The sequence below is a fragment of the Paroedura picta genome, chromosome 1, assembly GCF_049243985.1.
Source record: "Paroedura picta isolate Pp20150507F chromosome 1, Ppicta_v3.0, whole genome shotgun sequence".
Taxonomy (NCBI): domain Eukaryota; kingdom Metazoa; phylum Chordata; class Lepidosauria; order Squamata; family Gekkonidae; genus Paroedura; species Paroedura picta.
In genome coordinates, this window is record NC_135369.1 from 23,728,623 (window position 1) to 23,756,460 (window position 27,838).

The following is a 27,838-nucleotide window of genomic DNA, read 5'->3' on the forward strand; positions in this document are numbered from 1 at the left end:
AATGCCCTCAGTGGTGCACAGTTTTGAATAGGGAATTTCTAGCTGTATGATATAGTGCGGTGGTCCCCAACCACCGGTCTGCGGCCCGGTGCCAGGCCACGAAGGCCCTCTGCAGGGCCGCATCGGACCACTGATATAGTGGATAAAATATCAGACTAGGTTCTGGGAGACCTGGGTTCAAATCGCCACTCTGCCACAGATGCTCACTGGCTGACCTGGGCCAGTCGTGCTCTCTCAGCCTCACCTACCTCGCAGGGTTCTTGGGAGGATAAAATGAAAGCAACAATGTAAGTTGCTTTGGGTTCCCATTGGGGAGAAAAGTAGGGGTAAAGGGAAGTCAATAAATAAATAAATAAATAAATAAATGCTAATGGTAGTGATTTCCAGTTGTGCTGCAATTTCAACGTATCAGTCTACGTTGGATAAGAATCAAATTTGGGGAGCTTTTTTATACTTTGTTAAATAAAGTCTATAGTGTGGGGGGTATGCGTGTGTGAGAGAGAGAGAGACAGAGGAAGAGGTAGGGGTGGTGTGCTTTTAAAACAAGATGTTTTTAAAATAAGAATTTTTAAAAATCCAATTAGCTAATTAAAAAAAAATAAGGAAGAGAGGGGAAGAGGTAAAACCCACGGCAAACCAAATGAGTAGACAATTAGACTGATATCTACCAGGTAATGCAGTTTGTTTACCATAGCGTGTCCAATTCCTGCGTGCTGTATGTGTAAAAAAAATGAAAAATAAAACAAAAACAAAGAGGGAGAAGGGAATAAAAAGGAAAAAAAAACAACAACCAACCATGAAATTCAAGGGAGATAAAAAGGAGAAATAAATTTCCCCAATTGTTGTGACCAGCAAAAAAAAAAATAAAAAATAAAAAAGTCACTAAACCACACAGCCCACCCCAAAAGCGCCAGCCTCCCCACCCCACCCCCATCTGCCCAACCCATGGAACTTTCTAGACCTTGGTTAGTAAGGAAAGAACAGAACAAAATGAAAAGACTGGAAAATTAAAAACATTCCGTGGATGGCACAAAGGTTAGTTCTGGTTTCTCCGGCTGAGAAGTCGAGTCTTTATTCGAGAAGCGTGTTAGTAACACACAACGACAAAAGTTGCCAATGCAATCTCTAACAAGGTGGTTTGGGGGGGTGGGGGAGGGGGGTGGGGGGGAGGAGGAGGAAAAAAGCAAGGCCCATGTTAGCAGGATTAGTAATTCCTAGGCAGCCAGTTCAGAGAGGAAGGAGGGGAGGGGAGGGTGGGTGATGGGCCCAGCTGAGGGGGAGTCCCCCTGCTGTGGTCTGTGTCTGGGCAGAAGGCCTTGGGGCTTGTTGGAGGCTGCTGCTGCTGCCTGGTGAAGCTTGGCCTCCAAGTGGTTTTGGACAGAGGGGGGTATTTTGGGATATGGAGGATGGTTTCCCCTATTCCTCTCCGGGGGATAAAGCCCTGTTGAGCACTGCTGTTTGTCGTACAAAGAGGAGAAGAAAATAGTCAAAGGGTTAGCAGAGAGCAGGCAGGGTGGGGAGCCCCATTCTGTGAACCCCAACAGCAGTGTGGGGGGATGCTTTTAACCCTACCATATTCGCTTATCACCCCACAGACTCTCTACCCACAGTCCCCATGGGAACCACCATTTGGGGCCATCCTTAAGACTTACATACACATTCACCTGAGCCTCCGGGGAGGGCGGTATATAAATATAATAAATAAATAAAGTCAAGGGTTAGGGGAAAGAACTCTGTGCATGCTCAGAAACACTCTTCACATTGCCTCTTATTCAGCTGGCGCTTGTGCATTCCTTGCACTCTTGGCTTAAATCTCTTTCATGGTCCGACCGCCACAGGGCTGCACCCTACCCCCACTATGCCATACCTGTGGGAAGTGTGAAGAAAGTGTGAAGTCTCTGAACCCTGCGCAGAGTGCCTTTTGTCAAAAGCAGCCTCAAAAACCACTGAAGTCGGAGGGCAGCACTTGGGCTTTCGCATAGACTTGAGTCTTTGTGCTGCTTATTTTAGAGATTAAGTGCTACGCTCTCACACACACGCACCCTTGACCCTCACCATCAACCTCCCCACTGAGGTCTTTCCAAAAGGGTGCCGCTTCACTCTCCACTGCCAGACTGTCTCACTTCCTCCCGCCCCACTCAATCCACTGCTGAGGGGTAGAAAGTCTGTGGAGACAGGTCTCCTCATAAAATGTGCAGAGCAAGACTTAGAACTGCCCTTAGGATTCACAGAACAAAGACCCCCCCTCGTCCCTGGCCCCCCACCCCCCACTTTTTCAGCCTTCCACCCTGATGGAACACGGTCACGTTTGTGTTTGTGATCCCTGGGAGGGTTGAGCCTTACACGCGAAGCAGCGCTCTGTAAAGTGAGCAGTAGAGCTGTGGGGTCCCCTGTAGTCCAGACACCATGCAGAATAAAGACGACACCCCGTCTCGGAGAGGCTAATTCTGTGAAGGTTCAAGGGGGTAGCAGGTTACAGTAGATGAGCGATAGGGTTGTGAGTGTCCAGCATAGTGCAGGGGGTTGGACTAGATGACCCAGGAGGTCCCTTCCAACTCTATGAGTCTCTATGATTCTTAATGGGTTTTGGGATGCAACCCTGCTCTCCCCTTGCCTCAGTCTCTACATTAGGCAGGTCTCCCCTCACCACTTTCCTTTGCTGCTCCTCAACAAGTAATCTTCAGGAAACACTTTCTTCCTTCTCTTCCCACTCCCCCCATCACACAAACACATGATGACACTTGTGCAACAGAACTGAGGCCTAGCAAACTGAGCCCTACATGCATTTTTTCCCTCAAGAATTAGACCCAACCATAAATGTGGAGGGATTTCCCAGAACGATTCATGACATAAAACTGATAAGCACATCCAGGGGCACTCAAAGTATTAAGACTGGCAGCAGTTTCGTTCCCTCAGAGGATACCTCCAGCCTGAACCGACTTTTTCACTAGTTTGACTGTCAAATCTTCATTCCAAGAAACCCAGGCAAGCGTAGTGGCATGGACATGATACAAATCCTCTCACCTCTCCAAAGAACTTCAATTCCCAGCATTCCTAGGAGGGAAGCCATGACAGCTAAAAGGGCTGCCGTGCTGAAAACAGCCGATGTTTATTAATTGGGAGACATCTATTTACAGGGCAGCAAAGCAGCTCCAGCCATTTATTGCCAATTATCTAACAGTCATTACGACTTTTAAAAATATCCGTACACACAATTGTCTTGTTAAATGTCTGTTTAGTGTAATTTAAGGCTACGGTCCTAGGCATGTTTACTTAAGCTCCACTGAATGCCGAGCAAACGGGCCTAGAGTCAGGCTATACGTATACTTGAGTTTCATGGGACTAGCTTCCTCGTAAACTTGTTCAGGGCCCATTCTGCACACGCTAGATAATGTGCTTTCAATGCACTTTTGAAGGAGTTTTTCCTATTCTGCACAGGAAAATCCAGCTGCAAAAGCACGCCGAAAATGCATTATCCAGTGTGTGCCGAGGACTGTGGGGCTACTTCAATGAAATGCCAAGCGGTATTCATTGTACTCTAGACCAGGGGTAGTCAACCTGTGGTCCTCCAGATGTCCATGGACTACAATTCCCATGAGCCCCTGCCAGCATGTGCAGGTTGACTACCCCTGCTCTAGACAAACTCTAGGGACCTCAGGAAAGGCCCCAGGAAGCGGAAACATCCCAAACCTTTTGCATGGGAAGATGTTTAAAGCAGAGATACTTCCACTGCCCATAAAGCAAAGGGAGACCAAACATGTTTGATTTCAAAAGGGCCATCCTTCCTTCCCTAAGCCGTGATGGCAACAGATAGGGTGAGCTTGTTGTGGTGACGAGAGTGCCACACTAGGCTCTGGGAGATCCAGGTTCGAATCCCTGCTTCAGCATGAAGTGTGCTTGGTTACCTCTCAGCGTAACTTAATTTGCAGGGTTATTGTGAGCATAAAAGGGAGGAGAGGGGAAATCACCTAAGTGTGCTCTGAGCAACTCTGGAGAAAAGGCAGGATAAAAATGTACTAAATTAATAAACTTGGAAAAAAGGCAGGATAAAAATGTACTAAATTAATAAACATGGACGTGCCATAGACTAAAAAGCTGTCTTGGTGCCACTTGCAAGTTTGGTTGGATATGCAAAGGCAGAAATGCTTTGCAGCTTTGTCAGACAGAATGGCACCTGGACCGTACCAGGGAGTTGGCACCGTGCAAAAGCAAAAAACAAAAACAGCTGCTGTGACTTAACGAAGGGTTAAAAGTAGAAAGGCATGGGATGTGTGTGTGTGTGTGTGTGGGGGTGTTGGACCTGCCAGAAGCTGTTCAAAGAGCAATGGCTGGGAGGGGAAAGACCTTTTCTGTGTCACCTTGGCACCAACCACACCACAGTGGCATTGCACGGCCTTGGATATTAAAAGATGCTTGGCTGGAAGCTGCCAAACTGGATGAGAGTAGAGGCAATGACAGTAAAAAGCGCATGTGGGCATATCCCTCTCTCTCCCAACATAAACAGACGGTTGCTGCATGGCAGGGTAATCCAGAGAGGAGGGGCCCACAATTTGAGAGCAACTGTGCAGTGTGGTGGAAGGCAGAGGAAGAAAAGAAATACTGGCACAGACAGCGCTGGATTGGACAGCAGACCAAAAGCTGGAAGAGAGGGGCAGGGATGCTCACTGGCTCAGCCTCCCACTGCTTTCAAGTCAGCTCTTGGCTTAGACTGCCTCTGAAGACATGCAGAGTGTGTCTCTGGGAGCCTGGAGCCTGTCTTCACACACTCAGCTGTAGGGGCCTAACAACAGTGAGGGGTTGAGTTGTATGAGGAAAGGTGAGGGAGCTTGGTCTGTTTAGCCTGGAGAAAAGACAACTAAGAGGTGATATGACAACCATCTTCAAATACTTGAAGGGCTGTCACAGAGAAGATGGAGCAGAGTTGTTTTCTGTTGCCCCAGAGGGTCGGACCAGAGCCAATGCGTTAAAATTAATTCAAAAGAATTTTTGGCTAAACATCCGGAAGAAGTTCCTGACAGTTACAGCAGTTCCTCAGTGGAACAGGCTTCCTCGGGAGGTGGTGAGTTCTTCTTTGGAAATTTTAAAGCAGAGGCTAGATAGTTATCTGACCGAAAGGCTGATTTTATGAATTTAGGCTGATTGTAAGTAGATGGGCAGGTAATTGTGAGTGTCCTGCAGACTGCAGGGGGTTGGACTAGATGACCCTGGAGGTACCTTCCAACTCTATGATTCTATAAGTCAAGCTTGAGCCTCCACTGCTTTCCTTTAAGAAACGAAGCCTCAAACCTAGGTCCCAGCCGACTCTCCCCTCCCCTGCAGACCCCACATCTTCAAGAAGCAGTCAGGGACAGAAAAAGTCCTGGCTCTAATTTAACCCTTACCACCAAGCTCTGAGCCGGCTGTCCAGCTGAGTTCTAAATCCTGTCCCTGAGATTCCCATTCATTTCCCTGACGGGATAACTCAGTGTTTTGTGAGAGGAGACAACAGAATCCACTGGGGGCGGGGGAGTAGGGGAGAGCTATATTCTGCATGGTGTCTGGAGAGCAGGAAGAATGTACCGTCGGCAACCCAAACAACCCAATCTGCCATTGTTGCCCCAGCAAGGGCTCCGTCCCATATCCCAGCCTTTGTCCCCTTGCCTGTCACCACCAGTGCTGCCCTCAGCAAGGAGCACAGTGGGAGACGGCCACTCACCTGGCGCAGGTTTCTGGTCACACGGATGTCATGCCAGTTGTTGTCATTGAACTTGCCGTTGACGGGCTCCACCAGCGCCTCGAAAGCTCCCGAGCCCAAGTTGATGACCAGCCAGACGGCACCGCTCTTGAGCGACAGGTTGACGTAGTCCGCCGACTTCCCGGTGTGGAGCATCAGGCCGTTGCGTTGCAAGGTGCGGAAGGACAGGGTGATCTCGTCTGTGCTGCTCTGGATGGGGTTGTGTGACAGGTCGTAGCAGAAGAATTCGTTACCCTTGAACGTGGCCACAAACTCCTCTTTCCCTGCAGATGAGAGGGGAGAGGGCAAAGTGACCTGTGAGAACCAGAGACACCCCCTCCCTATGTGCAGGAATGGTCCCCGCATTTCACACATGAGGATCCCCACACGCCTTGGATGTTGTAAGATTACTTGCTAACGTAGCCTCAGTTTGTCGTTTCTGTGGGTCAGAACTTGGAATGAACCTTGCAATGATTCAAAGAGAATGAGACATTTTTTACTTTTCAGTTGATGTTGTATCATGTGACAAAAATGAAGAAGAGGAAGAAGAAGAGTGAGTTCTTATATGCTGCTTTTCTCCACCCGAAGGAGCCTCAAAGCGGCTTACAGTCACTTTCCCTTTCTTCTCCCCACAACAGACACCCTGTGAGGTGGGTGAGGCTGAGAGAGCCCTGATATTCCTGCTCGATCAGAACAGCTTTATCAGGGCTGTGGCCAGTCCAAGGTCACCCAGCTGGCTGCATGTTGGAATCAAACCCAGCTGGCCAGATTAGAAGTCCGCACTCCTAACCACTACACCAAGCTGGCTCTCAGAACTTAGTAATATAACAGAACCTTTAAAGTCCAAACAATTAACTTCACCCTCCTTCATAGCTTGCCACCCCCAAAGTCCATCTCTTTCTTCTCTCTAGCTCAGGGGTAGTCAAACTGCGGCCCTCCAGATGTCCATGGACCACAATTCCCAGAAGCCCCTGCCAGCAAATGCTGGCAGGGGCTTCTGGGAATTGCAGTCCATGGACATCTGGAGGGCCACAGTTTGACTACCCCTGCTCTAGCTGAAACCTCTGTGCCCTGGCTTGGAAGATGAGTCTCACAAACGAGCTCCCCACTAGATAAGGCAGCCCTTAAGCAAGGCGTTAAGAGCCTCTGATTAAGGTTCAAGCTTTCCGGTAGGACAGTGCTGGTTCCCTCCTCTGCTTTCCACCCAGTCTGCATCTATTCTTGAGGCTCCCCTCCTTCCTGGCTCATTCCATCTCTAGCTAGGGGTTATGCTAACAACGTGTTATGTGCTGCACAGAAGCTGGAAACAACAGAATTGATCAATCTCCCTGTGACAGATAGAGCTGCTGGTGTGTCTGCTTGCATCACCCTCACAGACACCTCACAGCTACCAAGTCATTCCATGTAAATCTTGCAATTAAAAGCGTTTCTTTAAAAAAAAATCCATTTTGAGCACCGCTTTTGAAAAGGTTAGATATTAAGCATAAATGGAAGCCAATGTTCTTGGCAGAGAGGTAAGCACTTTATGTATACTTTGTCACTGTAAAGTTCCTAAATCCAGCAGCAACCCATGACCAGAAACACTGTGAAAAACTGATATTAGGAGCCAAGGCATTTAAATTTTCACAGGTATACGTTTGAGTTGGGAGAGGTTTTTTTTGCCTCTCCTTGGCTCGCTTCTGCCTAAGTGTCGGAATGCGGGTTCCCAGTTCCGTCTTCTGGCCTCTGCTCCACTCTCCTCCCAGATGCCTGCATGATTCAGGCCGCCAAAAGCACAACAAGCCGGAGAAACAGACAGGCTTCCTTTCCGTTTGCTGTGCCCGGAACGGCGATTTCCCTGCCGCGGGACCGGGCCAGGCTCCCTGCAACAGCCCCCAGCCCCTCTGCACACACAGCTGATGTGACTCTCCACAGTGAAATGTCCCTCTCCCCCTGACACCTGCCAATTAACTTGCCATCCTCTCACACCCGGGAAACAAATTTTGCTGTCTTTTCCTCTTCCTTCCCCCCCACAATCATTGTGTCATTGAAAGCCATTTGCAGTCCAGGCCCATTCAGGAAGGAAGGAAGAAAATGGAGGGGGGGGCAGAGGGGATTGCAGGCCAAGTCGATTCAATTTCAGAAAAAAGCCAGGTTTTTATCTTGTCCCTCAAATTGTCACTGCATTAAAAATGGCCCGAGCTGCAGGCAGGCCGTTAGATGGTTGCTGAAACCAGGAAGGACAGTTAGCCCCTTTGGGGTTGGCCATGAAGAGACAGCCCAGAGAGAAAGTATGTGCCTGTGTGCATGCCCATGCGTGGAAGTGATGTGTGCTCTGGGTCTGTATTCAGTTCGCCTTCCTGGGACATTTGGGGGGGGGGGTTAGGATTAGAGACGTTGAGGGGTTGCTTCAGAGATGCAAGGGAGTGGCGGGATATAAATATAATAATAATAATAATAATAATAATAATAATAATAATAATAATAATAATAATAATAATAATAATAATAATAATAATAATAATAATAATAATAATAATAATGTCAGCACGTGCCCCCTGCAGCGCTGCTGGACGCTACTAGTGTTTGTGTTTGTTTTCATTGATTTTTATAAAATATGAAATAGAACGGAAGAAAAATGAATTAGAGAACTGAAATATTGAACCCCCCCATATGGTTATAGTTAACCCTTATTTAGCTACAATAAAATCAGAGTCCAGTAGCACCTTTAAGACCAACAAAGATTTATTCAAGGCGTGAGCTTTCAAATGCAAGCATATATTCCCTGTCATGTACGAAGGTCATAGTCTGAGGAAGAGTGCTTGCACTCGAAAGCTCACGCCTTGAATAAATCTTTGTTGGTCTCAAAGGTACTACTGGACTCTGAGTTTATTGTGCTACTTCAGACCAACTCATTTGAATCTATCCTTGTTTAGCTAGTACATTTGTTTACTATCTATCCATATCGTTTGTATAGTAATGCCATAGTTCTTTGAATTCTTCTGCTTGCCTGCTGTTGATCAAACTTGTTAGTTTAGCCATTTTAGATTGCTTTCCAAGTTTATCTAGCCAGTCCGTTATCTATGGTATCTCCTGTCATTTCCAGTTCTTTGCTATAACCATTCTTGCTGCCATAGTTGCACAGAAGAAAAATCTTCAGCTTTTCGAGGAATATTATCTGGCATTACACTTAATAACATATAATCAGGATACAAAGGACATTTAATATCCAGCATTACTTCAAGAATATTATGAACCTTTATCCAAAATGTCATGTTTTTACAGCACCACCACATATGGTAAAAAGAACCAACCTTATCTTTACATCTTCAACAGTTATCATCATATTCTGTAGACATTCTGCTAATTAGATTGGGTGTTATATACCATCTATAAAACATTTTGTCCCAATTTTCTCTTAATAACTGACATTTTGTGCCCCATAATAATTCCCATTCTTCTAATGGGATAGTTCATTTTAGATTCTGCATCCAATTAATCATGCAGTTTTTGACCTGCTCAATCTCATAGTTCAACAAAAGCTTTTGTCCAAAAACGCTACTTGTTTTGGATGGACAGAAAGTGCCATCAAGTTGTAACCAACATACGGTGACCCTGCAGGGTTTTCAAGGCAAGAGACATTCAGAGATGGTTTGCCATTGCTTGCCTTTGGGTAGCACCCTTGGGCTTCCATTGGCAGTCACCCATCAAGTGCTACGCAGGGTTGACCATGTTTGACTTCAGAGATCAGGTTAGCTACCTGTAAATACAGTATTTAGTTCAAAGGGAGGAAACACAACTTTGGCCTGTCCTAATATTGTCACAGGACAAAGCTGCTGTGATTTGGTCTTACCTTCCCATTTGTGAAATGGGAAGACAAAAAGTGTCATATAAATGGAAAATATAAACATAAACATTACTCATGTATTGACTCACAGCACAATCCTCCAGTTACCTTCCAGTGAGATCTACTGAAATTACTACTTCATAGGATGTGAGGAAGACACTTTCCCTTGCAACTTTTAGGAAAAGATGACTAACAGATGTCCCCTGGACCTAACACTGAGGTCTCCAAGACTGGTTGTTTCGCGGGACCACAACACCATTCTGAGGCTACCTTGTCTAAGAACTTCATGGTTCACCATGATACTCACCCAAAACATCATTTTGAGTCACACTCAAGAGATTTTGTTTTCTGCAGGGATCAAAGTGCTGTTAATGCAGAATGTGGCCCTAACTGCTTCATCATGACTAGATTATTACCTGGTGATGGTTGGACTATCAAGTAAACTCCTTGGGGGCAAGGTGCCCATCAAGATGGTCCATCCCCCAAAGAGAGATGGATCTTGAAAATTTCCTGAAGTCATTTGTTGTGTTTCATGTAAGCAGGATTGGTGCTTCTAATTTAGAGATGACTCAGGTGACTGAAATGATTGTTCTCAGCTGTCCTTTCCCTCCTGGAAGAATTTGGTCAACTCCTTGGTTCAAAGAGAAATTCAGGGCAATGAAAGAGTCTGGGGGAGGATCTGAGCATGTAGAAGAAAACGTGAGCCAAATGTTGCAAACATTAGACTTGGGCAGAGTTCCACACCTTCTCTCTAGAGTTCTTGGTTCTCCACCTCCATTATGATTGTGCAAAACTGTCTCATAGTTGTTGTTTTTTTGTGAAGAACTTCTTATCCCCCAGAGAATACTTGTGAGACAAACCTCAGCTTACAGGGACTCAGTGGAGGACACGTGTAAGACCTGTGCTCTCCCAGCTGCACTGGCTCCAGATTGGAGACCAAATCAGATTCAAGGTTTTTGGTTATGACATTTAAAGCCCTAAATGGCCTGGATCTATTGAACTTGTGACACCGCATCTCTGTGTATACCCCCCCCACACACACCTTTAAGATCTAGTGAGCAGAACTTGATCAGGATCTCCGGCCCTAAATAAATTAGATTGGCCTCAACCAGGGCCAGAATCTTTTCAACCCTGGCCCCGGCCTGATGAAACATTGTTCCAGAGCCCTGTGGGACCATGAATAGTTCCATAGTCCACCAGGCCTATGGTTGAGACCTAAGGCAACATCTGAATTTGCATACTAAAGCTTTATTTATATGCCATCTGGGTTGGTGTATGCAAAGCTATACTTCCCAACCGTATTCAGCAAAATTACGTCACTTCTGGGGTCTCCCGAGGTCTGAAGACGGTTTCAAGGGTTTCTCAACAGTGAAGAAGTTGAGAAAGATTGATCCAGTCCAACCCCCTTATCAGTGCACAACCACTTTAAAGCATCCATGATAAGCGTCTGTCCAGCTACTGCTTAAAGACTGCCAGTGAGGTGAGCTCACATCTCCTTAGGCAGCCCATTCCACTGCCGAATTACTCTGACTGTGAAATTTCCCACCGGATATCTAGCTGGTACTGTTCTAAACACAGTTTAAAGTCATTACTATGGGTCTTAGCCTCTGATGTTGTTCTATTGAGCTACAGTCCCTTCCTTGCGTATCTGTGGTCCCACATTCTGGTGGTTCCCTTCCCACCTGGCTGACCAGTACCAGAAGGTGGTGCTGACGTACTTCTGCTTGACTGTGACACTAATATTGTGGATACTACAGGGTTTAATCTTGTCCCCTATACAGTTTAACACCTACATGAAATCCCTGGGCAAGGTTGTCCAAATATGTAGACATAAATGCTGTTAGTATGTTGACAATACACAACTCTATTTTTTCTTTTCAAGTGAGGCAGTAGAAGTTCTGAACTGGTAGAGTCAGTATTGGGCTGGATGAAGTCCAATACCCTGAAACTCAGTGTAGACAAGACTCAGAAGTGGCTGATCCACATTAGTGCCTGTTGAGGAATCAAGAGTTTAGCCCGTTCTCAACAGATCTGGCGCTGCCCCAAAAGATTACATTTGCAACACTGGGGTGGTTGACGTTGGATCTGCTCCTGTACAGACGGTCATTCAAGTCTAATCCGAGGTGGATATGATGTTAATCCGACTTTGGTCAGTTTGCTGGTTGTGCCCCTCTTTGAAAAAGCAAGCTTTGGCCAATTATCGATGTTCTGATTTCATCCATACTTGAATGCTGGAATGTGCTGCAAGCGGGGCTGCCTTAGAAGAGCGATCCCCAACCTGTGGGCTGCAGACCACATGTGGTCCGTCGACTAATTGGAGGTGGGCCCCGAAGGACGCCTTCTCCCCCCCCCCCGGCCCTTTACTTCATCCCCCCCGGCCCTTTACAACACACTTTGGGTGTCATTGTCTCCCATCACTCCCAGATGGGACTATCTCGTTGCAGAGAAACAAGCTCAGGGTTCCCATTGATTTGCCCCCAAGTTTCCATGAAAATAAAATGTTCCTTATGTTCATTGTTGTGGCGTGTCTGTATCTTATTTTGAAGGGATGTTTAAACATTACCGTAGCGATCAGAGAGCATTAGGGCAGTGGTTGAGAGTAGAGGAGTAAACTACTCCTCCCCCCCACGGGCCTCAGTAAAATTTTTAAGTGTTGAGTGGTCCCAGGTGATAAAAAGATTGGGGACCAGTGCCTTAGAAGACTGTTCAAAACCTTCCAGTAGGGCAGAATGCACAGCAAGGTTGCCGAATGCCCCATCAGCAGAAAACATGCAAACATACTTTGCTAACTGCTGATGAATTTCCAAGCACAATTCCAAGTGCCAGTGCTTTTCTTTAAAGCCCTATGCTGTACGGCACTAGGGCACAATCCTTGCACTAATGACCTGTCCTTGAATCTCTCTTGGGGTAGACTCCCCTTCACGGGTGGCCACAAGAGACAGACTGGATCATTTCAGCAATGGCACCATAAATGTGGAACACCTGCCTCATTGCTATTTGCCTGATACTTTCTGTTGCGTATGTGGCCATGCTAACAATCCTACAGAGCAGGGGTAGTCAACCTGGCAGGGGCAAACGCTGGCAAGGGCTCATGGGAATTGTAGTCCATGAACATCTGGAGGCCCACAGGTTGACTACCCCTGCTACAGAGGACCAAGCTTGAGGTCCAAGGTAGGATTGAAGCAAACATGGTCTTGGCCGATGCACTGCTAGGATGCCAGCCGCAGGATCCAATCAGTTTAAATCAAACATTCAGGATCCAGCCAATCGTGCGCGGCCGTGGGTGATCCCTTTGTTCTTTCTGTGTTCCTTTGGGGTTCTCAGTGCAGTCTTGGTACAATTCGTATTATGTCCTGGCACCAATAAGGATCTGCAACGATTCCAGTGTCTATGAGTCACTGACCCACAAGATCCACCACGGATCTAACACCTTCTCTTTTAAGTTTTAGGTCCCAAGTGAAAAAGCTGTTCTTCTTCCCCAATCTGTCTTTTCCGAAGAGGAGCGCAACCGGCAAATTCACAACCCCGGTTAGAATCGCAACCCTCTTTTAAATTACAAGGATCTTCTCCCACGGCTTTTAAAAATCTTCCTCTACATATTTTTAATCAATTCTAATTACCTGCTGCTAACCGGATTGGTTTTTAAACAGTTTTTAATTTGAAATTTAATTGTTGTTTTACTGATTGTGTTGCTATTAGATTAATTATTGCTTTGTTCACTGCCTCAAGAGCTAAGCGCTGGCAGGCGACATAAAAATTATATATCTATATGGAAATAAATAAGATCGCGGTCTGGGTCTGGAGCCAGCTACGGCTCGTTGCCTGCTTACCAGAAGATGCCCTCGGCCGTGCAGACTTGATCCCACTTCAGTGCTGCCCTCATGGGTGCCTCTCTGCTCATCAGGTAGGATACCCTAGTCTATCTTCTCCTAGTCTAATTGGGAGAGATCTGCCTTTTGCAGGTGCGCAGACATACCACCCCCTGGGTTCTGACTAGCTAGGACTGGTCTGGGGGTGCCAACCTCCACGAGGTGGCTGGAGATCTCCTGGAATCAAAACTTTAGTTCCCTGGAGAAAATGGCTGCTTTTGAAGGCGGACTCTATGGCACTATGGCCTTGCTGAGGCTCCTCCTCTCGCTAGGCTCCACCCCCAAATATCCTGGAATTTCCCATTCTGGCAACCCTAGACTGGACAACAATAGTGCATAAAGTTCTCATTGCTAATACTGGTCTTCTCAGCCCCCCCCTCCCCCTTGGTTAGACTCATAATGGAGGGAGCATTGCCATAGAGGACGGGGAAAGATGTCCTGCTGTAGGAGCAGAAAGGAGCAGGAATGGCACCCACAGGGCCCCAACCTCACACCATTCACTGCTGTCCATGCCTGAGTCATCTGGACCCTCTCTCTAAAATTGGAACCCAGATCCCACAAGCTCCTCCCTGCCCTGTCATCCACAGGACGAGGAGGTTCCCCATGAAGACAGAGGAGGCCATACCTCAAAGCATGACTCCTCCGGATGCCTCCCATTCTGCCCTTTCTCCACAGTATGGGAAAGCTTTGTGTAACCTAAGCCATAGTCATTCTAGAGGTTGTAGCAATGCTGGTCATAAAGGGGACATGTTAAATATGCACTGGGCTAAGGGACAAAAAGAACATTGAATGTATTGATGATTTCATCTTTCTTGGCTCTATGTGGTGGTGGATGCAGCCATGAAATCAAATGGTGAATAACACCGGGACGGAACGCAATGTTAGGCGTGAACCGAATATGGAAGAGTAAGGATATCAGCCCTAATACAAAGTGCCGGCTAGTCTTCCCCATAACAACCTATGGATGCAAAAGTTGGATCCTGAAGAAGGAAGACAGGAGGAGAATAGATGCTTTTGAACTATGGTGCTGGAGACGAATGCTGCGGATACCGTGGATAGCCAAAGTTACCAACAAGATAGTTTTAGAGAGGCGCAAACCAACTATGTCATTAGAAGGGAAGATAGTAAGGCTAAAGTTCACTTACTTTAGACACATCATGTGACCAAACTCGTTGGATAACTCATTAATGCCCAGGATGGTCAGTGGCAAAAGGAAATGTGGTCACCAAAGGATCCTCTGGCTCAACATGATCAAAGCTGATACAGGGATGACCAACTAAAAGAAGCAGTCAGAGACAGGGGCACATGGCAAAGACTTTCCTATAGAATCGCTGAGGGTCGGAAATAACTGAACGGATAACATCATCATCAATGGACCAAAATCTACTGTTTGTAGGTGAACAACAGAACCCCATCTTTGTAGCCAAAAACGCAAGACCCTGTTCTCCATGCAAGATCAGAATCAGGTCACACAGTAAGCAAAGATAGAGCTCCAGAACAATTCCTCCCACGGGATGAAAGAACCTCATGACCATCAACAGCTGAATCACCAAATGTGGACATCAAGGGGAACCCCCCCCCCCCACTTCAGGATAGGACCTCCACACCAGTGTGGCTCTAACAGGTACAGAGGCAGGGATGTATACAAACGAGGCCCACAGTGGGGAATCTGATTGCATCCCATCTTCTCCTTCCTTGTCTCCCAACAGTACAAGACAGACAGAAATGCAACAGGTGCAGCTCTAGCCAGCATGACAGTACAGCGATGAGTAGAACTATACCTCCCGTTGCCTCATGGGCGTCACGTATGAACAGGGGCAATCACATTCCCCTTATGCTGCGGTTGGGACTCCCCCCACACACAACACAGTAACTGTTCTGAAATAAGATACCATTCTTCCAGCTGTGCCTCCGTCGCGCTGGTTATCAGTTGCCCTCGTTCTCCCCCTTCAACATCCCACTCCCCCATGCTGTTGACTTCGGGAGGGGGTCTACAACAGGCCCAAGCTAAGCCATTAGAGAATCTGCAGAGTGATAAGGTGAAACCCAGCAGCTCCCCGCCAGTTGCTAGAGCTTGCAACTCACACTATTGCTGGTGTGATAATAAACCAAGTAGGGGGGGTAGTGGTGGAGGGCCTGCTGAGACCACAACCAGCAGGCTCCGGCAGCCAACTGCAGAAACCTGGTGGAGGTGTGGCTAGATAAGACGAGGCATCCTGAGGCATGTTAAGAGCCAAGCCACTACCTGATTGGAGCTGCCAGCCCACGGAGGGCACTAGGAGTCACCCAGCCTGTGGCTCTTCCTGCCTTTCCAACGTAGAGCCTGCATCCAGAGGTTGCACAGGGGATCTTGCTTGAGCCACACCTGCGCTGTCCCACTGGGCCTGGGTCTAGATAACACCCCTCCCTCTGCTTTGTTCATTAAGATTAGATTCCTATAAGGCTGGAGAGAGGTAACGTAAGAGCAGTGAGGGAATGTAGCAAGCTTCCCCCCGTGAGAGTATAAAAGCCCTCTCGTGAAGTTTTTGCCTCTTTAAAGTTGTGTGGTTAGGGTGTTGCTTTGTCGAGTCCATAGGAGGTGTTACTCTGCAATAATGTGATTTGCAGGAGGCCCTGAACACAAGAAGAGCCCTGAGGAATCAGAGCAATGATCCATCTAGTCCAGTTTCCTGCCAAGTTCCTCTGGAGCAGTGGTTCTCAACCTCCCTAATGCCGCGACCCTTTAATACCGTTCCTCCTGTTGTGGTGACCCCCAACCAGAAAATTATGCAAGGGTTCTTTCACAGAAATCAAACCAAAACTGACCAATGGCGTGAAGATCCATTCTTCGTGACTGTATATATTTTTTTCCGGGGTTTCTCATTTAAGTTCTGCCTCTTGTCCCACCATGCCCATCTCGCTCTTTTCCGCTGCTCCAGACAGACCAACGCTCTATCTCAATCTACCCAGCAAGGCTGTTGTGTGGATGGCGCCCTCCCCTGGCCAAGCTACTTGTCCTCCCATGACCCCTGTGAAAGGGTCGTTTGACCCCCCAAAGGGTTCCCGACCCCCAGGTTGAGAACCACTGCTCTGGAGGGTCAACAAACAGGACACAAAGGCCGAAGCCTTCCCCTGATGTTGCCTGCTTTCTCTGGGATCCAGAGGTCTCCTGCCTCTGACTATGGAGGTTCCCCTCACTCATCATGGCTAGTAGCCACTGATAGACCCGTCCTCTATGAATCTGTCTAACCCCCTCTTAAAGCTACCTGTTCCCGGGTGGCACTACCCCTCGTGGCAATGTTTAGGAATAAAATGCTTTGTAAAAATGCACTTCTTTTTGTTTGTCCTGGATTTAGAAGAAGAAGAAGAATAGTTGGTTCTTATTTGCCGCTTTTCCCTACCCGAAGGAGTCTCAAAGTGGCTTACAGTCACCTTCCCTTTCCTCTCCCCACAACAGACACCCTGTGAAGGAGATGAGGCTGAGAGAGTCCTGATATTACTGCCCGGTCAAAACAGTTTTATCAGTGCCGTGGCGAGCCCAAGGTCACTCAGCTGGTTGCATGTGGGGGAGTGAAGAATCGAACCCGGCATGCCAGATTAGAAGTCCGCACTCCTAACCACTACACCAAACTGGGTGCCCCAACAAATTGCAGAAGAAAGAAAAGAAGTTCTGTCTATCCAATTTCTCCACCCATCATTCTAGGAGTTACCCTGAAGGTGGTGAGATTGGCTGCCAGGACTGTGATTTTACCATTTATTCCTATTAGTATGGCTTCATTGTCTATATCTTCTCCTGAGAATGTGTGGTACTGCAGCTGAAGGAAGCTTATAACATGCTGGTATAACTGTGGGGCAAAAAGGCTGGCACAGCATGGCCGTAGGTTACCTTGCTCCTTACACACCAGGAGATCGATGCTGTTAAGGTATTTCCATATGAGTGGGCTGAAACGTGGAGCTCATACCATCCACAACACCCTGGTTATTACAGATACCTGAAAACAGGGCTTTTCTATCCCTCTCCCGCAAGCATGAAGGCATTACATTTCCTTAATAAACTAATTTAATTGTAGCACAGTTATTTAAAGTAATTCCACACATCTCAAAAAGTTGCCACAGAAGCTTGAAAATGGGGGTATTTCTGGATTTCAGGAAATGAGTGACTCTGCTGAATTCTGAATGATGCACAGGTACCTTAGCAGCTGAGGTTCCATGTCTCAGAGAGGGGCAGTATATAAATGACAATAAATGAATGAATGTTTAGCCTGGAAAGGAGACGATTAAGAGGGGATTTGATAACCATCTTCAAGTATTTAAAAGGGTGCCATATGGAGGATGGAGCAGAGTTGTTCTCTCTTGCCCCAGAGGGACAGACCAGAATGAATGGGATGAAATTAATTCAAAAGAAATTCCATTGAAACATCCGGAAGAAGTTCCTGACAGAGCGGTTTCTCAGTGGAAAGGTTCTCCATCTTTGGAAATTTTTAAATATAGGCTAGATAGCCATCTGACAGAGAGGCTGATTCTGTGAAGGCAAAGGGGTGGTAGGTTACAGTGGATGAGCGATAGGGTTGTGAGTGTCCTGCATAGTGCAGGGGGTTGGACTAGATGACCTTTCCGACTCTATGATTCTATAATTCTATGAATGAATTAATGAATTAATGAATGGATGGATGGATGGATTGGATGGATGGATCTTCCAGAAACCTGCAAACGAACACAGCCCTATTTCTCTAGACCTCTGAACAAGGGGCCTCTGTAACCCTTCCCTACTTCGGCTGTACCCCAAAATAGTCGAGCTACCTCCCCATGCTCAATAGATATCCAGTAGTTCATACACTAATACCTCAAGGCAGCCTAGTTACTAGAAATGTTTGAGAATTAGGGTGGTTCAGGATTCTCTGTACCAGCCTTTCTCACCTTTTTTGCCATTGAGAAACCCTTGAAACATTCTTCAGGCTTTGAGAAACCCCAGAAGTGGTGCAATTGTGCAGAATAGGGTTGGGAACCATAGCTGTGGACATGCCCACCTGTGACCCCTCCCCTTCCCACTCCCTCTAGGCCCATCATTGGCCATTAAGAGAAGGGGGAGGGGCTGCGCAACCATATATGGTAATATCACCCAATAAATGTTTAAAAATTAAGTAACTCCCACCCATTCAGGAAACCCTTTCAAGGCCATCAAGAAACCTCAGGGTTTCATGAAACCTTGGCTGAGAAAGCCTGCTCTATAACATATAGAAACCCACGGCCCCCCAGGTATCAGAGATGCTCAAGAGCAGGTTGCAGTAGTGCAGCTTCCTCCCCTGAAATTCTTTGCCATTATCTCTGACCAAGGGAAGAAACCAAAGGGCATCTAGCCAGGCCACTGCTGGACACAGGATCAGGCCTGCAGCTGTTTAGCCTGGAGAGAAAATGACCAAGAGGCGATATATTCAAGTGGGAAGCCGTGTTGGTCTGAAGCAGCAGAACATATGCTTCCTCAGATACAACGATATGATAACCCTCTTCAAGTACTTGAAAGGCTGTCACAGAGGATGGAGCAGACTTGTTTTCTGCTGCCCCAGAGGGTCAGATCAAACCAATGGGTTGAAATTAATTCAAAAGAATTTCTGGCTATACATCCGGAAGAAGTTCCTGACAGTTATAGCAGTTCCTCAGTGGAACAGGCTTCCTCGGGATGTGGTGGGTTCTCCTTTGGAAATTTTTAAGCAGAGGCTACAAAGCCATCTGACAGAAATGCTGATTTTGTGAACTTAGGCAGATTGTGAGTGGGTGGACAGAAGGGACTGTGTCTGTGTCCAGATAAGATCAGATAGAAGTTTGTTCCAGCCCCTTATCTGTCAAACGTAGAACTTAACATACCTAGAAGGGTCTTTGCCCAAGCGAGATGTTCAGCTCTACCCACAGCTGTGTTGGATGGGTGAGACAAGAAAAAAAACCTTGCTCAGAGATATTGTCCTTGTGCCAGCAGATTGATAGAGTCAAACGAACATGTGCTTTTGTTCTGCCCCATTTATAATGCCATTAGATGCAATTTTATCAAGCCAGTTTTGAACAACTCCCCAAGAACTTCCCCAAAGGAGAAAATCAAGATCCTGCTTCAAGATGAAAACAGGCTAAATTTTACACTGCTGCCATTAAATTGTGTACTATGTATGTCGATCATTTGATCATCCATTTGACTTGAGTCAAATACTATAAAGATCCAGTTGTCATTGGAATTTTAAAATATATTTAAATATTGATGTTAACACCCTAAAGTTCTTGCGATGTCAGACTTTTAAATCTTTTATACTATTATTATTGTTTTCTCTCTTTTTGAATTGCTTCAGTTTTTAATTACAGGTGTATTTGAATTTTGGTCTGAATGACCGTAAAATAAAGATTGGTTGATTGACTGTGTCCATGCTTGGCTCTTGAGGCCCTTTCTTGCATGCCCAGGGAAATGCCGATCGCCACTTTGGGGTCGGGAGACAAATTTCCCTCAGGCCAGACTGGCCAGAGATTCTGATTTTTTTGGAAGGGGGGGAGGCATCTGGGCATGAAACTGAGGTCACTGTGGGTGGACAGGTAGTTGTGAATCTCCTGCATTGTGCAGGAGGTTGGACTAGATGACCCTGGAGGACCCTTCCAGCTCCATGATTCTGGGTGAGGTTAGTCCCATTGTCTGAAGCATGACAGGTCATCCCTTCTTGGGTACTCTTTTTGCACCCCGCTGCTAGGTCCTCGTCCCCTGGATTTAGCAGGTATTTTGACAGCAGAAGGCAGGAGTTCTTGAGGAGGAGTCGGGATTGCATTTGCATATTTCTATGAGTGTGAATGCGCACGCTGAAACTCTGCATCTGCTTTTGGGTCTACAGAGTGTGGCGCAAGGAAGGAACGTGTTTGGCCATGCCCTGTAGACAGAATGCATATCTCACGTCTCAGAGATGGGTGACATGTTTTGGAGCGATAGCACTACATCTAAAAGCGGTGAGAGATGGGTAGGGTTTCTTTGGGCTCTGGCAGGGTCCTAGCAGACCAAGCGAAGAAAGGCAGATCTGTGCTCAAGCATCTTACGCAGGTGGCCTCCTTCTAAACAAGGAAGAGCCATCCTGGGCTCCAGAGAGCCAACATGGGCCCTCCTAGAAGAATCAGGCTGCCTGGAGCCCCAGTTAGGGGAGAAGGGAGCAGGGTATAAATTTGATAAATGAATAAATGAATAACTGAATTATACTGCAGCGTTTTAAGTGGTACCATCCACCTTGACTCTCAGTGAGAAAGGTGGACTAAAAATGAGAAATAAATAAATGCATACGGTTTCTGGGCATGGGAAGTGTCTGCTGGCCGCTGCCCAAAGGTGAAAGGAAAGAATTCGCTTATCCCCCGAGACGCTCTCTCATCTTTAGGAGAAATTCCAAGGGACAGCTGAGATTCCATCAGTTCCATTGCATTTCTATCCTGCTCTTCCAAGGAGCTCTGGCTGGCATAAACATGATCCTTTATTCTCTTCCCACAACAGCCCTGTAACGTAGGACCGCACGAGACTAGTCTGAGAATGCCCAAAACGTTTCAAGGCTAATAGAGATTTGAAGCTGGGTCTCGTTGGTCGTGATCCTGCCCTTTAATCTTGATGCCATCCTAGCTGTCTGCGGAGGCTCTTGAGCTGCCTTCTGCAGCCACTTTCTAAAATTCCTCTGCAAGGACTCAACAGCGGAGGGGTCTTCCTGCCGGCCATCCTGGGGTGTCAGCAGAAAGAGCACACAGCTCCCTTCCTTGTTCTTTCCTTCTCCCCCTCCCCAATCGCTAAGCTCCAAAACTGCTGGGTCAGGGGTCTGTCCTGGCGAGAGATAAATCGTCCCTAGGTCCGTTCCTGCGTGGCTGGAGCTGGGAATGCTATTAATTCACTGCTAACCCGAGGCCCTCTCTCCGGCTGGCTCCCAACCAACAGGCCTCTCGCCACCGTAAGCAGTTTTCTCTTCTTCAGCTCAGTGACCTTGGGGTTGCAGCGATCCCTCTCAATCCCATCCAGGCCCCCAGATGCTGACCTTCCTGGCTAATTCTTTTTTTTTTTCTTTTTCTAAAAAAAGGAACAGATTGGCAAGAGGAAGGCAATGGCAAGCCAGGACCCAAGGCAAGGAGGAAAGAAAAGGTAGGATGGGAGATTTAAAAACAAACAAAACGGATAGAAAACCAAGAGTCCCAACCGCAGGGTCAGATGGGTTAATTCCAGGAAGAATTCCAGGGTGCTCTTTGTTACTCTCACAAGCAGGCAACTGTTGGGAGTTGGGAGATCCTGGTTTGCTTGTTCTGTCGAGGCAGACATTAGGAAAAAGGAAATTTGGCAGGAGGATCAGGAGGGAAGGGGAAGGCACACAAGCAACTTTCTCCTTAGACCAATGCCCTGTTTACACAGGAGTAAGCCTTGCTAAGCTGAGCTCAGACTGCTACTTCAGTCTGAAGTGGGAGATCACTAAAGCCAAGAACTCAGGCTCCTGAGCCTATGCTACACTAAAGGCCTCTCGATGCTACTGTGGCACGGGGTTTTTCAAAATGGCAGCCAGGGAGAACACTCCCACCTGGTGAAAGAAAAAAAGGTTTATTTGACCCGCCTCCTCCCCAAGTGGCCAATGATGGGCCTGGAGGGGATGGGAAGGGGAGGAGCTCTTGGCCATTCAAGGCTCATCTCACTTCTTGGGGAGGCTGACAAGGAGGCGCGGTCACCTGACATCACTTCCCGGTACCTCAAAGCCTGAAAATTATCTCAGCTTCCATGGTCAAAAGGTTGATAAAGGCTGCTATAGATTTTTCTGTGAAGGATAATGGTGAAGAAGCAGATTCTAATCAATGGCCATTTTGGGGGTAGGTGGGTGGGTTTACGTGGTCATATCACCCGATAATTATTATTATTAATTGGATTTATACCCCGCCACTCCCCGTAGGCTCGTGGTGGGTCACAGCAGTCCTATCCCCATTAAAATACCCATTAAAAGACTTTAAAACAATCCCAACATGGCGGAACTTATTATTCCCACCCCTGCTATCAGAGCGGCAGGGAGGGTGGGGAGGAGATGCTAGGTCTGGGGGGGGGGAATGTTGGCACTCATTCGCTGACCCCGGCCTCAACCAAAAACCCGGCGGAAGAGCTCCGTCTTGCAGGCCCTGCGGAAAGCTGGTAAATCCTGCAGGGCCCGCAGCTCACCCAGGAGCTCGTTCCATCAGGTCGAGGCCAGGAGCGCTTCTCTAGGGCCAGGAACGATCAGGAGATTCTCCCCCGCTGAGCGTAAAGCCCTGCGGGGGATATAGGGTGGCAGGCGGTCCCTCAGGTATGTGGGTCCCAACCCAAGCCTTAAAGGTCAAAACCAGAACCTTGAACCCGATTCGGGCAGCAATTGGCAACCAATGCAGCTGCCTCAGCACAGGCTGGATATGGGCCCTCCAAGGTGTACCAGTGAGGACCCAAGCAGCTGCGTTTTGCACTAGCTGGAGTTTCCGGATCAGAGACAAGGGTAGGCCGGCGTAGAGCGAGTTACAGTTAATTGTTTGACGCATTTTACATATTTTACATATATTTTACATATATATAAAAATTATCTTCTACCCATTTGGGAAACCCATTTGGGAAACCCTTCCAGAGCTGTCAAGAAGTCCCAGGGCATCACAAACCCGTGGTTGAGAAAGCCTGGACTAGATATAAGGGGTAGGGGTGGGAATTCACTGTCTGAGTAGTTTAGCAGCAGAATGGGCTGCCTAAGGAGGTGGTGAGCTCCGGCAGTCTTCAAGCAGCCACTGGACAGATACTGACCCTGGGTGCTCAGAAGTTAAGCAGGGTCAGCCTCGGCTAATACTTGTATGGGAGATGTTCAAGAAATCCCAGGCTTGTGACATGGAGGCAGGCAATGGAAAACCCCCTTGGAGCATCTCTTGCCTTGAAAACCCCACAGGGTCAGCCATAAGTCAGCTATGACCTGACAGCGCTTTCTGCCACCCACCACCTATACTTTTTGCAATTCCAGGAGGAAGAGAGATACACATGGGAGAAGAGGTGATAATGAGCAAGGGTAAGGACAGCAGACAATGCAGACAGGCGAGAGGGTTTAAAAAAATATTGCATCTTTACGATGTTTAATTTTATGGCTTCTATTAGTTTCCTAGAATTTGCTTTAACAAATTTGCTTCCTTTAACAAATGAATTTGGTGACAGCTTCATCACAGAGCCTGCTTCTGATATCCCTCTTGTGCCTTGCCCCCCCCTTGACTCTCAGCAATAATAAAGCCGCCAGTGATTATGACCATCTGCAGAATAGCACCAGCATCAGAACAAGAGGAGGAAGATTGAGACATATCTAACTACATGGCACATTGAGTCCAGATGAAATTAATTTTCGCCAAGCCCGCCGCCACTTACTTGCCTGCCTGTCTTTCCTTCCTCCTCTCTCTTCCTCAAGTCGCTGCTGTTGCGTCCAGCACAACACACATCAACATGCCCAGGGATAAACCAGCAGCTAAACTCATTTCACAACAGTTTGCACATGACTTGCTAAGGCCACACAATGCGCCACAGGGGGCCCTCCAGCTAGCAGGGGGAGTGGGAGCTGGTGAGGATGGGAGGAAATAGCCAAGAGGGGATCGGAGTGTCGGAGGGGAGGGGAGGGGAGGGGGAGGGGGGAGAGCAGTCCCTGTCAATCAGACAATGGTGCCTGGGAATTCATTCCCCCAATCAATGTAGGGCTGATTTCTATGAAGCAGGAGAAGGGCTTCTTTGAGCCTTGCTCCCACTGCAAAGACTCATAAGCCATGAGCAGGGAGGGGAGTGGGGAAGATGAGCAGAGGGCTGCAAAGAAACCCCCCTAAAGATAGATATCATCCCAATATCTTTAGTATTTTTCATTGCAGGAATGTGCACATTTCCTCTTATATCTCTGCAATGAAAAGGGATAGAGCCTAACTTTAAAAAAAATGATAACTAGGAATTCAGAGGAATTAATATATAATGTTAGAACACTACAGCAATCACAGTCTTTGAAGCCCCAATAAAGTCCTCCAGTAATGCTTAAGGGAGAGAAGTAGTTGTGGGTGACTAATGACATAGACGTGGGCAGATTCAGATGGGTGCTGGTCTGAAGCAACAGAACAAAGTCTGAGTCCAGTGGCAAGCTTAAGACCAGAATTAAACTTTGTTTGCCTTAAAGGTGCCACTGGACTCAAACTTGCAAAATTATGTATCTTCTCATCCACATGGGGTGCAAAATTTTTTTGACATGCCTTGTTGGTATCAGACTAGATGGGGGAAAGATCCCAGAAAAACAGCAGAAAAACCCCAAGTGGACAATGTAAATGGATGAACCCCAAACCCTTTATGTGCACACACAGCAAACGTATATGTGGAAGCAACCTGCAATGTCTCCTGATCATACATGCAAGCACCAAAATCCATGCTGCATGGGCAGGAGGGGACACTTTACAGTCTAGTCCATGTCCTCCTCCTGACTGAAAGTCTGGCAGCCCTAAACAAGTTTCCCACTCTCAGCCTGATGCTTTTATCAAAAGAATATGTTTGTCTCCCCGCAGAGCGATAGAAGCTGACTCTGGCCCAAGTGCGTAGCATGTACCTCAAGGCGGATGTGTGGAGCGGAACATTTTAAACGGAACAAATTTGCTGTTTTCTTTCCCTTCTCAGTGCCTGCAGCAGAGAGCTAGCAAAATATTCTAGCCAGCCATCACTGCCCCTCTCCCTCTTCCCACCCCTTTCCCTGCCTCTCTTTCCTCCAACCAGGCTGGCAGGAGGGAGGAGCAATGCCAGAGACCACCTGTCCTCAGATGGGCTGTAGATCTACAGCTGGCAAGAAGCCCCCGGCCATCTGCAGTCCTTCTCCAAAAGTTCCCTACAAAAGGCTTCAGTCTTTGGGGAGCTGAGCTTCCTTACCCCATCTCCTGCACAAACATTCCTACCATGGACAGCTCCTTGTATCTAAATAGGCACTGCTGGGGAACCAGCCAGGGAGGGTTGCTCAAGTTGGTACAACACTTTTATTACCAGCTACACTCCTTCAGCTATTTGGATACACACAAACACACAAAGTTGCCGTTTGTCCATCCAAGTCTGCTCAGACTGATGACAGCTCTACAGGGTCTCCAGGAGAGGTCTTTCATGTCACCTTGTCACTTTTGACTGGAGGTGCTGGAGATTTAACCAGGACCTTCTGCATATCAGTGCTCTGCCATTGAGCCCTTGGTCTAGAAAAAGTTGTACAGCCCTGTTGGTCCATGCAATCCAAAAGCAGGAACAAAATCCATGCAATATCATTTGTTAGGACGAAACAAATCGTCATAAAACACCGTGCAAACTTTGAAGTACAGCAGAAGTTTTCAACAAACAGGATGTTACAAGGAAGGAAGGAAGGAAGGAAGGAAGGAAGGAAGGAAGGAAGGAAGGAAGGAAGGAAGGAAGGAAGGAAGGAAGGAAGGAAGGAAGGAAGGAAGGAAGGAAGGAAGGAAGGAAGGAAGGAAGGAAGGAAGGAATTTTCAGGTAGTGATACTAAGATCTAGTCTTTGGTCAAGAGCCTTCCTTAGTCTCGACTAAATCACTGTATTGTACAATTGTTTCCTTGAGTGTAGCATGTGACTCTCCAACACTTCCCTGGTTCCAAAGTTAAGTTGCTCTTTTAACTGCTTTTGTCTTGATCATAGTGGCTGAAGCCTGACCTGGATAGTCCAGGTCAGAAGCTAAGCAGGGCTGACCCTGCTCAGTATATGAAAAGGAGGCTGCCAAGGAATACCAGGACTGTGACAGGGAGGCAGGCAATGGCAAACGGGCACTAGACCTTGGCAGTGGGAAGAGGCAGGAGTTGTCCAGTCTGTAAGGGCATGGGGTTGAATGTGTGTGTTGTGTGGGAGGTTGTGGTGGCGTGGTGGCAAATGAGGGTATGGGTGTGGAGATATGGGTGTCAAGAACCTGTGGTATGGAATGTTCATTGAGTGTGGGAGAAGACTGACCTTTGGGAATTGTGGCATGGTCGTTACAGATGAGCTTTCCAGAGCCATGTCTTCAGATACGTGAAGGGAAAATCAGACTGGAGACTTCTTAGGGGAAGATTACATGGCAACCAATTCTCCCCTGTTCTGCGTCATTTCCCTTCTTGTGGGAATTAGGCCACAGACACCAAAATGTCCCTCTGCCCTAATACACATGGGGTAGTCACAGTACACAGGTGTCCACCCTGTTCCTTCTTCTCCATTTTTTCACTGTTGATACAATGTTCTGTGCCCACATGCTTCTTTAATCATTGCTCCTTAGAAGAAGAATGGATTTTTGTACCCTGTTGTTTACTACCCAAAGGAGTCTCAAAGCGGTTTACAAACACATTTTCCCTTTGTCTCCCCTGAGGCCGCAGTGACCCAGCAGGCCTCAGGTGTCTCAAAGCATTTTCCAATTGTCTTCCCTTCCTCTCCCCATAGCCGACTCCCCATGGTGGAGGTGGGGTAGAGAGCCTCACATGGAAGCTGGCAACCCTAAGAAGACTCTCTGTGCACAGCAGTCTTGACCTTAGTAAGGTTTTTTTATACTGTTTTTTTATTTGCCAGGCCAAGGTTGAAAAAAGTTATTTCAGTTCCCATTTACTTGTTCACTATTTACAGTTTCAGGCTGTAAATATTTGTTTAGATCTTCCTGCACTTTCCAGACTCACAGGACTGATGCTGGTTTGCTTATCTGTGCCCCAGAATACAAACAGTTGCTGGTAAGGGCTGGCCATAGCCCAGGAGGGATACACCTGCACCATGCCCTCCCAACTGTAGGCAAAAATGGCTCCTTTGAAGGCTTGACTTTGAGGCATTGTACGATTTTGAAGTCCCACCTCCAAACCTCCAGGAATAGTTCCAGCCCAGGGGTAGCCAACCTCTAGATGGGGCCTGGAGAGCTCCTGGAATTACAGCTCACCTGCAGAGTATAAAGCTCAGCTCCCCAGGCAGAAAGGGCTACTTTGGACAGGGTTATGGTAGAGAAGAAACATTTAATGCCTCCCACACAGGTTGTTGTTGAATTGAAAGACTTGAGGCCTACTGCACAGGGTTGTTGTGCAGATGAAACAGGAGACAAAAGAAACTCTGCAACAGCATTCAGTTTCGTTTGCAGAATAACGCCACAAGCTCCCGCAGGGCCCGCAGCTCACCCAAGAGCTCATTCCACCAGGTTGGGCTTGAGGCTAGGCGTGCTTCCCTGGGGCCGGGAACGTGAGACTGTGCAGAGATGGAAGGGTTAAATTCCCTCTCTACTCTCCCTGAAGCAGAGCTGCAGAGAACTGTAATTACACCTTGAACGAATCACAGGACATTCTAGATTTATCCCAGGATTTCTCAACCAGGTTTTTGCAAAACTTTGGGGTCTCCTGATAGCCCTGAAAGGGTTTCCTGGATGGCTGGAAATTAATTTTAATTTTTTAAAAAATCTGTTAAACATTTATCAGGTGATAT

General features: G+C 47.3%; 1 protein-coding gene across 28 annotated transcripts in view; it reads right to left on the reverse strand.

The window, feature by feature from the left end:
* NRXN2 (neurexin 2) overlaps nucleotides 1-27,838 on the reverse strand; it is a 444,528-nt gene that overhangs the window by 253,393 nt on the left and 163,297 nt on the right. For 15 of the 28 annotated variants that reach the window (XM_077327760.1, XM_077327722.1, XM_077327706.1 and 12 more), the window contains 2 exons: nucleotides 5,696-5,997; nucleotides 669-713 (listed from right to left, as the gene is read on the reverse strand). In XM_077327760.1, coding sequence (XP_077183875.1) covers nucleotides 669-713; nucleotides 5,696-5,997 — 347 coding nt within the window. The remainder of the gene's footprint in view (nucleotides 1-668; nucleotides 714-5,695; nucleotides 5,998-27,838) is intronic. The other 13 variants (XM_077327923.1, XM_077327779.1, XM_077327915.1 and 10 more) reach the window with 2 other exon arrangements.